We start from the raw sequence: 16,350 nt of genomic DNA, 5'->3' as shown, positions 1-16,350 counted from the left end.
GACCAGCTAGTCTTACTCAGTCAGTGAGATTCTGATTCAGCCGGTAACCCCTGTGTCCAAAAAAACCATAAAAGGCAGCTTTGATGTCTACCTCAATATCACGTATGTGTGCACACATGACAAACACACATGTTCACACGTACGTCATCATTCACAAACACAAACTTTCCTCTAAAAGGCAGTATGTTGAAATCCAGAATTACAACTAAAGCCGACTCGCTTCTCCGAAGTCCTCTTTCTGTGACTGGTTTTCCTCCAGCTGCATGACAAGGAAGACTCCATACCTGGCCTTTCCTCCAAATGCCAGATGATGACCTCAGACTGCTGAGTAGCTTATGTCCCTGCCTGGACTTGATAGTTCAGACCTCATGACTGTGTATTTTCCTCTCGTGTAGAAAGCAAATATACCAAGGGATGGGGCCATATACGCACACAGGAAATGTTAATTCATTTTGCGTTTCCATAGTTACAGATGTTTTCGAGTCACAAAAATGCCCATCGAATGGTGTTCTTATTTCACACTAGAAAATACACCATTTAATGTCCCTTGGACATTCTGTGTTTAAAGAGGGGACAGTGCGTGCACTCTAGGTAGGAGTGTGTATGTCTGTCTACACTGAACATGTAATTTTGAAATACGAATTACGTAGGATTCCCGCCCCCTGCTTGTAATGAGCTATCTTTTTCCTGCTGTAAAGTATTTTCCATTTTATGATATAAGTGGCTGTTCAGAAACTTAAGAGAACAAGAGGAAGGTTGGATTCCCCCCCCCAGGGAAAGAGCCAGTTGATGGTGACTTAAAGTGCATAAGAAATGTGATCATTGCGAGGAGAGAGACTTCATTCTGTTTTATTGCTGCTATAATAAATGCACTTAGAGCAAGTCTTGAGCAATTCAGGATCTGCTGGTTCTGTTTCAGATGGAAAGGCATAGGTGATGTGGAGTGACAAGTGTGGGTGACACTGTCAACATCCCTGCTTCCCCCGAGCCCTCAGCAGCCTCAGCCTGGCTGTGCAGTCAGCACTGAGTCACTTGACCGCCTTGATCTCCTTCCTCTTGGCATGCCGGGTCATCCTCCCGACCCATGATTTCATAGTGGCCGGGAAAAGGTGGAAATGGCTCTAGCAGTTTCTGGCTCCAGTTGTTCAAGCCTTTGATTTTTTTTTTTTTTTTTTTAAATTACCTAATTGGAGTCTGCATCTGTGCTGGCTCTCAAGGAAAATATTAGTGGAGCTGGCTGATCCTGTGTACTTAAATGGCTGGAAACCATTTGTATTTGTGAGGACCTGTTCCCTGATGTGTATTCCAAGTGGGTATCTAATGTGCGTTTTGACAGCCATGCTGGTTCACTGGAGACTTTGCCTGTGGATGAACTCAGTGTTATCCTTCCGAGCCTTTGCATTAGAACTGACTGCTATGAATATCCAGCGTAGATGTCCCCCCCCCAAACCTTCCCAGGTTGGGATAGTTTGTCCCAGTGAACCCATAAATAGTGGAAACTCCAGGAAATTCTCCTGCCGCAGCACCCAGCACACTCTCCCACGTTTTCTTTTATGTATAGAAACCGTGTGAAATCTGGTGGCGACCTTTTGGGTTGTCCCCTATCCAGCCTGAGTCGGTGGCCCCTGTGGCTTTAAAGCCACCATGCTCAAAGGTCACAGACCTCAGCTCTACCTTTGTAGCAACCAGTAGATCTAAATAGTGTCAACCACAGGAAAGAAATGATTACAGAATTATCTTTTCCTGGATTCTTGACTAACGAGCTCGAAGTTTTTGTGTATTTGTGTTTCCTGTTATAGTGACTCTGATAGCAATATTTCCATGTATAACAATTTTTAAATGGTGTTTGGGGTACTTCTTAAAAGTGAAAAATTAAATGATATATTTAATTATAAATACAGAACAAAGAATCTTCATGTAATGATATTTACTCTACGGGAGTCTTAAATGTGTTCATTACTTCACAGGAAGCAAAAGTTAAAGGTCATCCTCTAATTTCATTGTTCACAGTGTTAAAGTCTAAGATCAAAATCAGTTACTGCTGACAGGAAAAAAAATTCCCATTTTTATATCTAATAGTTTCAGAAATAAGATTTACCCTGTACACTAATGACAAAAATGAATAGCCCCGTGTCTCAGCCCATGACAGTGGGAACTGGACACTGTTCTGAGCAGGGATCTGCACGACTGACAGGGCACCCATGCCAGCAGCGCTTGGTGACACTGTGATGTAATTCTGTCTTCCAGCATTCCAGTATATCCGACTATCCTCCAGCATTCAACAACAACATGTACAACAGAGGGCCACATCTGGACCAAGGGGAGGCCGCCATGGCTTTCAAGTCGACTCCCAGTCGCCACGTAGATAGGTAACAGTCAGCAGCCACGTGGGGAGCACTGTGGGAAGCCAAGGATGACTTAGACTGAAGGTGGTGAGAGTTGGGGTCGGGTAGGATGAAGGGGGTTGAGGCTGAAAGTAGCGGTGTGGGGGAAGGAGGTGTGGCTTGTTTCGTTCTGTAAAGGTTTTGTCTGTTTTTTGTTTTTGCTTTTTTGTTTGGTTGGTTTTGTTGTTGTTGTTGTTGTTGTTTTGGTTTGTGTTTCTTTTTCTTTTTTCCCCAAGATAGGGTTTTTCTGTGTAGCCCTGGCTGTCCTGGACTTGCTTTGTAGACCAGGCTGGCCTCGAACTCACAGATATTCGCCTGCCTCTGGCTCCTGGACTGGTTTTGATGGGTAGGAGAGTCGGGACCTCTAGTCTGCAGTGCAAATTCCACTGGGTAACTCCAGCTATTTTTAAAGATACTTCTGACGGTGGTGGTCCTGCAGTGGGAGACAGGGGTTATCTTTGAGCTTTGTTGGATGTTCCATTGGTTTCTACCGGGGAGTCTCCATGGAGCTTTCCTGGGCTAAGGACATGCCTCAGTGAGTTCAGTGCAAGCTGCACAAGCATGGGGCCCAGGTTCTGATTCCGAGAACTCATGTAAACTGGGCACATTAGCACATGTCTCTGTAAGCAGAGAGCTCCTTCAGTGGCATAGGAGGTGGAGACAGGAGGGGCCCCTGAGGTCACAAGGCCAGCTAGCTTTGTATGTAGCAAGGGGCACCCACCCTCACTCACTCCCATAACAGAGTTTGCCAGCTCAGTAACTTAGAAAGGAAACAATTTCTACCTTTTTTTCTTCATCTACTAAAGACCAACAACAAAATATAAAGCCTAAAAACCCTTCTTGTAGACAGAATATTAGGATCATTAAAATAAACCAGGTATGGCAGCAGATGCCTGGAATCCCAGCACCAGGGGTTGGTTGAGGTGTGAAGATGATGAGGTCAAGGCCAGGTTTGGCCACATTGACTCTGCTATTGGTTAGCCTGGTCTATGGTGTGGGCCACTGTTTCTATCTCATTCCATCTCTCTGTCTCTCTCTGTCTCTCTCTCTCTTCTCTCTCCTCCCCCCCCCTTTGTACTAGATATAATTAACTATTTAAATAGAGGCCATGCCATTCCATTCTTACTGTTTCCTTGTATTTTTCTTTCTTTTTTGTTTTTGTTTGTTTTGTTTTGTTTGTTTCTCAAGACAGGATTTTCCTGTGTAGCTTTGGCTGTTCTAGAACTCACTCTGTGGACCAGACTGGCCTTGAACTCACAATAGATTCATTTGCCTCTGCCTCTGGAGTGCTGGGATTAAAGTCATGTGCCACCACCACCCAACCTGTTTTGTTTTTTTTTGGTTTTTTTTTTTTTTCTCCTTAAAGATTTAAGTTAGCCAAATATAGAGAATTAGAAATCAAGAAGAAATACAAGAACTCCTTGAGGTTCTCTTTTGCACAAAGATGCTGTTTTGTAGTAACTAAAATTAATAAACACCAGCCTAAGCCAAAAGAGAAAGAGATTGTGAAATGTTGGTGTAGAGGGATGCGCATTCAGTTAAATCAGAAAGTGTCCCAGTGTTTCTCTGTCCATAAAGAGCTGTTATTGTCAGGGTATTATTTCCCTGTAGAATCTGAGGTAGAGCTGAGTTGTAGCTCAGTCAGTGTACTACTTGGCCCGCCCAGCATGCGTAAGGTCCTGGGTTCAGTCTTCAGCACTGCAGGACACCAATAGGAGCACACACTTGTAATTCAAGCTCTGGGAGGGTGAAGGCAAGAGGACAGAAATTCAAGGCCAGCCTGGGATGCATGGCCCCCTGTCTGCTGTAATGTCAGGGAAGCTTCGTTAAGGACGGCAGAGGGAATCCATGGAGGTTGCACAAGTGTCACTCTAAGGGCACCATAGCATATTACATTGAGTTCAAGGTAAAGTCAAAAGTGAATAATGTATCTTGAAAATGCAGGATATAAACATAGGTTTTCGTTATTTTTAAAAGATTAGAGAGTGGGGAGACAGCTCAGGGGCTAAAGCACTTGCCCTGCAGGTTTGAGGAGGGAGCTTAGATTCCTAGAACCATACAAAGCCTGGGCAGACATGGAGGCTGCTTATACAGACAGATGCAGGGAATCCCCAGGGCAAGCAGGTGGTCTGTGAGTCATTCAATTAGTACAAACTTGGTGGATTGAATGGCTAAATGACTGTGTCCAACATTTCAGTCTTTACCTGCCTACAATGTCTCCCAAGTCTGTAAGGTTTAGCCTTCACCATCAACTACCAGTGTGCTTTGGTGCCTTTTAAAATCTTATCTTATTCCATACAATCTTTGTAGGCTTTAATTTATTCACTTTGTGTCTTTGATTTATTCACTCGACCATGTATTTCAAAACTGACCTAAAAAGTTAAAGTAGTGTCATTGCTAGAACTTGGTTAAATAAAATGCAAATTCAGAAATCTGTAACAGAGATAGGAATTTTATGAAGGATTAACATTACGATTGGCTTCCAAGTTTGCTTTTGAGAATGGCCCTGAATTCATGCTGGCCTGGATACATGTTATGTACCAGACGAGAGACAGCTATATGCAAGACCTTATCTCAAAGCACAAACGAAAACATAACAAAACTACAGAGCAGGTGTAGAGGCAGCAGTGATCTCTGGGCTTCGCAGTCTAACCAGTCGCACCAGCTTAGCAGCCAACCATAGTCTCGCAAGGGTAAACAAGCCTGCCCTGGGGCATGGTGGGCGATTTGACCAGAGAATAGATAACACTCCACTCTCCACCCACTGCATTTCTCACATGTAGAAACTATTGCATTCAATAATAAGAGTAAAACCAAGACCTAGCATGTATCACATCAGATTAGGACTTTTGGATGGCTCTTGCAATAATGACACATTTTTCTCTACAACACGGGCCATCAGTGATCCCAGCCACTGCCAGCCATCCCAGTTTATAGTGTTTCCAGCTGAGCAAGCATCTGTCAGGACACTCAAGATAGCCTAGGAGGTTACTGTCTGTAAATTCTTTCCTTGGTCCATTGCAACCCCTCTGAAAGGAGACTGCAGTCTCCTCATATGCACTTCCATGGTTAGTTAGAACTTTTTGACATATGCAAAAGAAGTTTTCTGTGCCTTCTTAGACTGGTTCTTTTGCAAATTATAGAAGAGAGAATGAGGAGAAAGAGAACAAATGGAAATTACTATTTTCCTAACTTTCAAGGTGGGTGAATCTCTTTATTCCCCAATAAGAATATTAATATAATATACATATTTGTTAGCCAGTAGCAGAACTATTCCAGTAGAGATAGGGATGTAGAGTCTAAGAACAACAGGCATTAAGTTATGATTTTTGTAGCATATTCATAATTTAAGCCATATATTATGGATCATGTCTGTAATCTCAGCATTCAGGACTCTGAGACAAGAGGGTCCTGATGAGTTTGAGGCAGTTCTGGGCTATGTAGTGACCTCTATACCCCCTTGTACTATGGTATGTTTTATCTTAAAAACCAAAATAAAAATGTATAATGTATAATAATTAGGGAATACTGTCACCTTTTATTTTATTTATTTATTTATTTTTGGTTTTTCGAGACAAGGTTTCTCTGTGTAGCCTTGGCTGTCCTAGACTCGCTTTGTAGACCAGGCTGGCCTCAAACTCACAGCAAATGACTTGACTCTGCTGGGATTAAAGGTGTGTGCCGCCACCACCCAGCTCATCTTTTATTTTAATATGTTGAAAATGACTGGTAGGAATCACAGCTTACAAGTCTTCCTTTGTTCTGGTCCCCCCTGTCTGAGAGATGGAAGGAGTCTGAGAGATATTGTGGACCTGTGATAAAGGGTTGCCCTGTTACCACAGCTGGCCCCTGGGGGGCCCAGGTCTGACTCTACATTGCCAGAGCAAATGACCATTCTTGGTCTCATCTCAGGCTATTGATGTTTCTCATAGAGATTAGTGAGGAAATATAGAAATGTGGTTGGAAGAGGTCAGGAAATAAAGTCATTCAGACTTAGCATTTTCATTTTACTGTTGAAACATTATGCCAGATACGAAGGAAATAAGAATACTATTTTATTGTACTGTGTAAAACAAAAAAGCCATGCTAAATACATTGTTAATCTTCTAATGCTGATTAACAGTAGTATTTGTTTTTCAAAGAAAGTATTTTTAAATAGGGCCCATACATCAGTCATTATAATTTTAAAAGCTTATAGAGAATTTAAAACTAAAATTTTCTTCTTTGCTTGAGAAAGTTGCTGTTTATATCCTTGATGGATACTTTCCTTTGAACTTTTGATAGCTGGGTAAGGGTTTTTTAAAAATGGCCTCTAGACATAACCTTTAATGTGTTTGTTATGAAATGTTACTTGAATAAGTAAAGTCAACATGCAGTTAAAGTTGTACTATGAGCTTTTGTCTCCAGTCTCCTTTAATTTCACACTTCATGCTCCTTTCATGTACTTGTGCTGATCACTACATCCCGTGTGCTCTTTTCTATCCTTTTTGGGATGGGGTCTTGCACAGTGTAGGCTGACCTCAAATTTGATATGTAGCCCAAGATGACACTGAACTCCTGATCCTCTTGCCCCAGCCTCTCACAGGCCAGGAGTCTAGGCATACAACACCAAGCTTGGCTTTGCTGTGTATATTTAATAGACACTTTACAGGGTTAGAGCCTAGATTTAGCTCAGGACCACCTATCCTTGGGATTTCACATAATTTTCCTTTGTCTGAGCAGTAGTTCTAAAACCAAGACAAAAACCATTTATTTATTTTTGTGTGCTTGCCCATTCCCCCCCACCCACCCACCCACCCACCCAATTATGGAAGGCAAAGATATCAGATCCTCTGAAACTGCAGTTACAGGTGGCTGTTAGCACCTAATGTGGCTGCTGTGGATGGAACACATGCCCTCTGCAAGAACAGTGCCCTCTGAACTGCTGAGCTATCTCTCCAGCCCCAGTTTGTTCTTTTTAATAGTAAGAATCCTATGGTTCTTTTTATTTCTCACACTGTGTAAAAATAGGCAGACTGAGCTCCCTTCTAAGTGTCAGGAGGCTTTCTGAAAGGGTTGGACAACCCTTGTGTTTACTTCTGTTCTCGGGCTTTAGAAGAACTAGTAGCATGACAGAGTTCTTCCTTTCTTTTTATAGGAATTATGACTCAGTCAAAACACAACCCAAGAAATACGCCAAATCTAAGTATGACTTCGTGGCGCGGAACAGCAGTGAGCTCTCGGTCATGAAGGATGATGTTTTAGAGGTAACTGGTTTTCACACTCTTACTCTTCTAAGAAAGGAAAGTTCTGTCGTCTTCTAATATGTATCTGAACCTTCTGAAAGGGAGACTGAGGGCAAGAGATTGGTCTCTTGGACGCAGTACATTCTAGGATCTGTTATCTCTTTATAAGTGTTAGCTACCTAGTTTATCAGACCCCAGAATAAGTAAGAGATACATAGAACATGCTGGAAGAGGGAGGTGGGTGCTTTTGGCTTGCATTGTCCTTTCTTTCTTCTGGGATTTATTCATTTTGGAAGCAAGGCTAGTTATAAACTCAGTGGAGATGAACCATGGCAGTGTAACCAAAGAGAACATTGCCTCTTTCTCTGAGAATCCTTGCTTAAATGTCACCAGTACCCCCATTGGGTAATCACATTGAGGGTAGTGTTTCTTAGCTTACAGTTTAGAGCAATACATATTGTTAAAAATAGTTCTCATATATTTTTCCTTTCTAGTCCACAAATGGAAGCAACAGAACTTTATATGGCCATCTTGTTGCCCTTTGTGTGCCTCAAATGAGGCAGTACGTTTTGAGGACATAGTATATATTTGGCATAGATTTGTTACAGAACATATTTAACACAAATATCAATAATTGGAAGTCTTAGTGTAATTCCTCAGATTTCAGTCACACATGTTCATACTTAGTTCATTATCAGAAGTAAGAAAAGAATTTTCTTGATAAAAATTGAGCATTGTCCCTAAGTAGGCTTTCTTATAGAAATCACTCTTTTGTTCTTTGCATAATGACAGATTCTTGATGATAGAAAACAATGGTGGAAAGTTCGGAATGCCAGTGGGGACTCTGGGTTCGTGCCAAATAACATTCTGGATATCGTGAGGCCCCCGGAATCCGGAGTGGGGCGTGCTGACCCCCCATACACACATACCATACAGGTAACCTGGGTTCTGGGCAAAGTTAATACTTACTGGTTTCCATGAACAGGAATTAAGTACCTTTCGTGTGTTAATCACTTTGAGGTTTAATTGATTATGCTTTTGAGAGCAACTGAAAAGCAGTGTGGAGATGGTAGTTACACACATTTTTCTGATTCATTTCCTAAGGAGACTGGTGGTGTCCAACATAAGTCACTGCTCTTCTGAATGCTTTTTTTAAAAACCAATTTATAATGTTTCTGACAAATATAGATAATTGTTTTCTCTTTCTTCATTGATGTGACCATGAAATTTGTAGGAGAGTCCAAGCCACAAGCCAAGCAAATGTTTGACATAAAGAATTCTTATCACTATGTGTAGAGTGCGTACCGATCTTCCCAGCACTTGACAGATAGAGGCAGGAGCATCAGGACTCTAATGTCATCTTGGGCTCACAAAGTCAGTTCAAGACCAGCCTGGACTATGTGAGACTTTGCCTCAAAAAGAAAAAGGAAAAAAAATCAAACATTGATATTATTATTATTGTTGTTGTTGAATCTCCGTGCTGTAAAGCGATGACAGGCATTAGAAGTCTGCTGTGCTTTTTTTTTTCCTGACATGACATATATACTTACTTATGCCAATCATTTGTCATTAGCTTTTGATGCCAAAGAAGGAATTTGAATTATTCAAGGTATGGTTTGCTGTGCTTCCTGTGGATTTTTGCAGTGAGTTTTCTGACTTAGTTTGCCATGCCTCTTACTTTCCCTGAGTTCCTACTTTTCTAAGTGTGAGATGTGGTCACGTGGCATAATGAGGCTTCTCTCAGGAGGATGAGCACTAATCCTCCGTTTTCTTTCCTGAAGGGTTTTTTTATCTTATCCTTAACAGTGATGTCATATATGGTTGAATTGTGTACCTGCGAGGGAGTATTTGCCCTTTGAGAAGTATGGGTTTTTAAACACTCTAATGATAAACTGTAGCATGCACTGTTTACAAAGGCTATCCTCCAGCCACTTGGGCAAACAGATCCAAGAGTTTTTAAGTTTACAGATTAAAAACAATTACTCAAATTGAATTTTGCTTGTGTGCATGATTCCTAGGAACAGATAAATTAAAAATAAGTTAACTTAATTAAGCTGGCAAATAATGTGCATTCTGAGTATCTGTCCCCAATGAGACGCCCTAACGTGGAATCTGACGTCCACTCTTTGCCTGCTTGCTGTTTCGTCGTGCCTTTTACTGCAGCTGTGACTCCTGCCCCAATCTGTGTTGACTTTCCTGTTTCCAAGCTTGCCTCTGGCTAAAATAAACCCAAATGATTAGTACACACTACAGGCAAAAATAGTTCTCAGAGAGAACACACACACCCATTCTCCATTCTCCCTGATTTCGTTCTCTCACAAAGCCTCATCTTATATTTTGTCAACCTTGGTACAACCAAGAATTTGTCTTTTAAGTACTTACAAGTCCAGGAGTCTATGTTGACACTGTAAATAGAGCCTTGTGGTCGCTGTGGAGGAGTGTATGTTTTGGCTGTTTCCCCTTTTGAACTTTTCCACAATCTCTCTGTAGAAATGTGTCTGGAAGTGCTTGTGGGGGTATGCTCTCTCCCTCTCCCCATCACCTCTTCTCTTCCCCTGACCCTCCCCCTCCTCCTTTCCCCTCCACCCAGCTCTCTGCATGTGTAGAGTTTAGGGTGAGGACTTACCTTTGAAGCATATTGAAAACTCTCTACCCCTTTGACACCTGGGAACTCTGGGCTGCCATGACACCACTGTGTCCTTTCCTGCTGTGACACCACTGTGTCCTTACAAACTGCTGTGACACCACTGTGTCCGTACCTACCTGTCATCATGGAACCACTGTGTCCTTACCTACCTGCTATGACATCACTGCTTCTCTAAGGGATTCCTGTTCTTAATGAACTTGTAATAGTTCTGAAAGAAGAATGGAACAGGACAGGAAAGACCAACCCTGAGAAGCGTATCCTAGGCAACTATATATCTCTACGATAGCAGTACAGAGACCTTTATCTGAGACATCTGATAAGACCGGCAGTCCCTTCAGAATGACAAGGTTCCACGACATGGTGGTAGGGTTCAGGATGCGCAGCCTCTCACCATGTAGAACCCACGTGTCTTTGGGTTCATGTCTTACTCTCCTTGCTATCCATTCATCTGGATGTATTTGTCCAGGTCCTGGTGTTGGTAAGAAGGACAATAGGAAGGCCAGCAGCACTCAGGGGCTTTCTCACAGAAGCCTGCAGCACACCTGTCTCCAGGTCACTGTGGCTTTGTCCTTTCCTGGGTACTCCTCCATAGACATCACTGTCCCTTCCACCCAATGATATAAAATTTTGAAGTAAATCACGATGTGGTGACGCAGGAAGCATCATCACTACATGTGGGAGGCTGAAGCAGGAGGCTTTCTGGAATTTGAGGCCAGTCTATGTTATAAAGTGAGTTCTGGGCCAGCCTGGGCTACAGTGTATAGATTTCTGGGCTGTACCACAGCAAAGACTTACTGAATAATCACGAAAGGCAGCTACATGGTGGCAGTGAAACAGACAAAGCCAGTGGGCAGCAGCATTGTGGGCCCAGCATTCCTCAAACTCTCAACGGTCTCGATGAGGTCCCACAACAGCTGAGAAAGCAGGTCCACGTCACATAGGGCAAAGGAGAAATAAGTGCAGGAAGCCAGGACAGGGACTCAGCCTTGTGGACACATTCTGTTATTCTAGGCATGGTTCAGGAAAGGTGACCATCTCTTTTTGTATAAGCAGCTTACAGGGACACATCTCAGAACACCTCTCCCGTACACTGTGGTGAGAACTGTCAATCTGACCAGTCACCAGTTTTGGAATGACTTCTTTGATCTAGCATATCCATTTCTTCCATTGTATATGTACTTTTACTTTTTAATACTTTAGGAAAACCTTATATATAGTTTTTTATATATGCGATGGACTGGTAAAGAGGGCATTTTGTGAATGCCAGGAATTGGATGCTTCTGTGCAGCTTCTTTCGCTCACTGGGTACTTTTTGTTTTGGTTTGATTTGGTTTTTTTGTTGCTGTTTTGTTTTGTTTTGCCTTTTCAAGACAAGGTTTCTCTGTGTAACAGCCATTAAATGGGAGTTATAGCTCTCATTTTCTTTTTCTTTTTTTTTGTTTTTAAATAAAAAAATTTTATTCATAATGAAGCATCCTTATAAAATTGCTTACAAATTCTGACTATAGATTGATAGTCTTTTTACAATCAATTCATTTCTATTTCCATGAACTAGGCATCTCTGGGGTAAGAAAGCGTTTTGCCCTTGCAGCAACATTCCTTTCAGAGTCAATGCTGGCCACAGGGAAAGTTTTATAAGCTGGTTCTAGTTTATGGATGGTAAACAGGTCAGGTTATGAGAGGCTATCTGCCATGTTCACATCTTAGATCGTGATGTTCTCCAGAAAATGGAAAGCAAATTAGCTATTAAGACAGTCAAAGTGTTCAATACACAGGTTGTAATGTTTTTCTGGTAGTTTGGATCAGGGATTATTATTTTTTAAATAATTTATTCAGATTACAACCCGATTGTTATCCCCTCATTTGTATCTTCCTGACCCCCCCTCCCTCCTTTACCCTATTCTTCTCCCCTAGGTCTGTGACAAAAGGGGACCTCCTCCCCTATGATATGGTCACAGCCTATCAGGTCTCATCTGGATAGCCTGCTTCCCTTTGCTCTGTGTGCCACCAGGCCTCCTCACCAAGGGGAAATGGTCAAATAGGGGACACCAGAGTTCGTGTCAGAGTCAGTCCCACAATTCTACCCACAACTGTGGAGAATGAACTGTCCATTGCTAGATCTGAATGGGAGGTCTAGGTTTACTGCATACATTGTCCTTGGTTGGGGCAACAGTTTGTACAGCCGTGCCCCCCACCCCTGGGTCCAGATCTGCCAGCCTTCATGGCCTTCTTGCCTTAGATGTCAAAAAAGCATTTGACAAAATCCAACACCGTTCACGTTTAAAGTCTTGGAGAGATTGGGGATACAAAGCACATACCTAAACATAATAAAGGCAATATACAGCAAGCCAATAGCCAACATCAAATTAATTGGAGAGAAACGCAAGGAAATTCCACTAAAATCAGGGTCTAGGCAAGGCTGCCCACTCTTTTCATATCTTCTTCAACATAGTACTCGAAGTTCTAGGTAAAGCAATAAGACAACAAAAGGAGATCAAGGGATCCAAATGGGAAAGGAAGAAGTCAAATTATCCCTATTTGCAGATGATATGATAGTGTACATAAGTTATCCCCCAAAATTATACCAGAGAACTCCTGCAGCTGATAAACACCTTCAGCAAAGTGGCTGGATACAAAATCAACTCAAAAAAGCCAATAACCCTCCTGTATACAAATGGCAATCATGCTGAGAAAGAAATTAGGGAAACTACACCTTCACGATGGCCACAAGTAATGTGGAGTAGCTAGGTGTAACTAACCAAGCAAGTCTCGGGAGAAGGAAATTGAAGATGACATCAGAAGATGGAAAGACGTCCGTTGTTCGTGGGTCGGGAGAATTAACATAGTGAAAGTGGCCATCTTACCAAAAGCAATTTACAGATTGAATGCGATCTCTATCGAAATAACTATACAATTTTTTTTAAAACCTTGAAAGATCAATTCTCAACTTCATATGTAGTTCTCATTTTCTTCCCCTTCCCTTTCTGGTCCTGAAGGATGCTGGGAGCACTTCCTGGGGAATGCGCAAAGGCAGCTCTAGCCTGTTGTTGCAAGCCCTTCATCTGAGATTCTCTTCTGACAACAGGGGTCCGCACACCTTCAGCAGCAGAGAGTAGGTGTTGAGATGGCACCTGAAGTCCCTGGGAGGTTATTTAATAATTCTCACATTTGGAGTCATTTTTAACAGCTCTCCAAAGGCAGATTGCCACCTATGTGCTCCCCAAGGCTTTGTCAGCATTTTAAAAATAAAGGAGAACAGATGTGATCCAGAACTTACAAAAGTGTGCATATATGTGAGTGTGTGTTGCGACTATGAGAGTGTATTGTGATATGGGTGTTGTGACTATGTGTGTGTGTTGTGACTGTGTGAGTGCATGTGTGTGTCTTATGCCCATGTGAGTGTGTGTGTCGAGGCCACAGGAGAGGGGAGTAAATGTTTTTGATAGACACAAAAAGTGGCCTGGCTTTCTGTTAAACTGTAGAATGCCCCAGGACTTTGCTGTCTCTTGTCTGGTCATTCCCCAGATGACCCCTTCCTTCCTTTTCCATCCAAAATCTACTGATACACAAAGTTTTTAAAAATGTGTTTTTACTTCATTCCCAGGCTAGCACTGGTCATCCCATTTCCCATGGATCCCCTGCTGTGTGAGGAGTAGAAGTGACTTCCTCCCTTTCTTATTTCTAATACACCCACAGCCAGGCCAAAAAAAATTGTTTGTATATTATTAAATATTGAGTTTATTTGTTTATTATTTCTGTAGTTTTTCTTACTCCATCAAGGAGGAGGGGAATCAAATAATGACCAGTGTCCAGCCATTGTCAGGTCTTATAAACAGACCCCTCCCCATCCCTCTGTTTCTTGGCTCTTGTGGAATTATGGGAAAGCTTGCTTGGTGAGGATTCTTGCCTTGGTTCTGTCACGAGCCAGCTGTGTGCCTGTAGAGATAGAATTCTGGTTTTCTCAGTTCCCATGTGCTTGGGCTATGAACTAGAAGAAGTCATAAAATTCGCCTGTCCTTTATACACATGTTGAATACTGTTAAACTGAAGGTGAGAATTTTTCTAGAGGTGACTATTAAACCTCCAACAGCATTGATTTCAGCCCATCTCAGTCCCGCCTTGTTCAAATGTTGAAATATTGCTGGACAGAGAACGGCCATCTTGCTAACATCACTTCCATATCCATTAGCCAGGCTAGCATCTGTTTAATACTCTGTTTAAAAGTTGCTATAAATTGTTTATAGAGGAAGCTGCTCCTTTAGTTAGAGGCAGGGTTTTAAAACAAAGATGGCTATCACTTTTGTTGAATAAGCCTGTGTGTGTATGTGTGTGTGTGTGTGTGTGTGTTAAACGTGCACACACAATAAAGAAAAATCATCACAAAGGGAAAAGAAGGCGCGTATCCTTTCACACAGCTGCCCATCCCCCACAAGAGGAGCCACAATCCGTCTACTCTATTCATCAAACCCGACTGACTCTAATACACCTTTTCCAAGTATGACCCCTCATACTGCTGCTTTGTGTCACAGGACCTGTACCACGCTGTTTTCTGCACTCACCACCCCGGTCCTGATAAACACAATTTCTTTACATTTTGTGTCCTTGACTCTGAGTGGATTCTTTATAAGGTGTCAATAAAATGAGCCTGTATCATAATATCTTCACATAATGCTTTGATGCTCAGAGTTGTTACTGGATAATCTACCTCTGCTGTTTACTCTGTATGTTAAACCAGAAGATAAGTAGGGAGCGGTGGGAATTAATTATGTGTTTACAAACTCCTTGGCTGGCTGACTTGTGGGCAGGTAATTTTGCTGTCAAAAAACCAGTTTGCTCATGTTTTCTGTTATTTGATGTAAATTATAATTGATATTTTTTTCAACTCCGTCTCCTGTGTTAATTTCCTCGTCTGATGTGGTTTGCTCCACCTCCTAACAGCAACTGCTTGGCGAGCTGTCAGAGGTAACTCATCCGTTCCCTCCTGGCAATTCTTTCTTCTGTAATTTTTTTTTTTTTTTTTTTTTTTTTTTTTTTGGATTCAGTTTCTGGACTTAACACCCTCCAAATATTCCAGCTGTGCTGTTTTCATTGCAGAATCTCAGAGAGGCCAAATTTCAAGTGGGAAAAAAAGTACAAATCAGTGTAGTGCAAAAATATAAGAACAGTTTTCTGCCAGTGGCTTTGTTGTGTTTTACTTGCATAATTACCCTCTGAAGCAGGAATTTGCATGAATCTTGTGTTTACCTCCCAGTCACTTCAATGCTTAAGAATTTTTACTCAGCTTCAATTCCTAAGGAAAAATGACTTGCCCCAACTTAATTGTCAGTAGGAAAGTACATTTCTTATCAGGCAGAGTCACCAAATTCTTTCAAAGACAGACACAAGGATGCTTTGTTTACAGCGGAGCTTGGCATTTGTAAGGGATGATGGATGGGACTCAGGAAGTAACAGTGTTTTACACAAGTGGATCCATCCATACCAGGTGATGCAGCTGCTCGCTGTGCCCTAAACTGAAGGGTTTGTGGAGATGTGGGAATTTCACATCAACCCTGGGAAAGGCACAGGCCGAGGCCTCTCACAGGATTGGCGCCTCAAAAAGGCTCCAAATGATCTATGCTTGAGAAAGTCTTTCATGACTTGAGGTGTGTTGGGAGTCATTGTACCCGTGTCTCCAGCAGGAAAAACCAAGCATAGGAATGTGAAAGAAGAGCAGGCTCTGGGTTGTAGATAGAGAGGGGCAAAGATGTTGGGAGGGACATAAAACAGCTTCAAGGGATCAGTCCTGACTCAGGGACTTTGACAATGAGTCCCACTGATTCGAGGATCTGGTCCTCATTCCCTTTTCTGGAGGCATGAACAGGCAGAGAAGTCTGAATACAGAGGGAAATATGCAAGTAAATGTATTTTTATGGCATGAAAGTCTTTATATAGCTCCGGAAGCTTCCATTTGGGTTTAAGTTTTTGACCTATTGTTGGCTGAGCCTGTTGGTACTGTTGCCTTGTGCAGAGGCAGAGGGTGGATGAACTGGTACCCAAACACTTGATGAGCCTTCTCTGGGTGGGCGGGACTATGACACTGTTGCGGTGTCTTGAG

The 16,350-nt window shown here is 42.2% G+C and overlaps 1 protein-coding gene across 4 annotated transcripts in view; it reads left to right on the top strand.

Moving 5' to 3' along the window:
* The window catches only part of Eps8 (epidermal growth factor receptor pathway substrate 8), a 169,631-nt gene that overhangs the window by 140,265 nt on the left and 13,016 nt on the right, over positions 1–16,350 (top strand). For all 4 annotated transcript variants that reach the window (XM_051155513.1, XM_051155514.1, XM_051155512.1 and 1 more), the window contains 3 exons: positions 2,248–2,369; positions 7,522–7,630; positions 8,402–8,545. In XM_051155513.1, the coding sequence (XP_051011470.1) occupies positions 2,248–2,369; positions 7,522–7,630; positions 8,402–8,545 (375 nt within the window). The remainder of the gene's footprint in view (positions 1–2,247; positions 2,370–7,521; positions 7,631–8,401; positions 8,546–16,350) is intronic.

The sequence above is a fragment of the Acomys russatus genome, chromosome 13, assembly GCF_903995435.1.
Source record: "Acomys russatus chromosome 13, mAcoRus1.1, whole genome shotgun sequence".
NCBI lineage: Eukaryota > Metazoa > Chordata > Mammalia > Rodentia > Muridae > Acomys > Acomys russatus.
The sequence above is the reverse complement of the archived record's forward strand: the minus strand, read 5'-3'. Positions and strand labels throughout refer to the sequence as shown.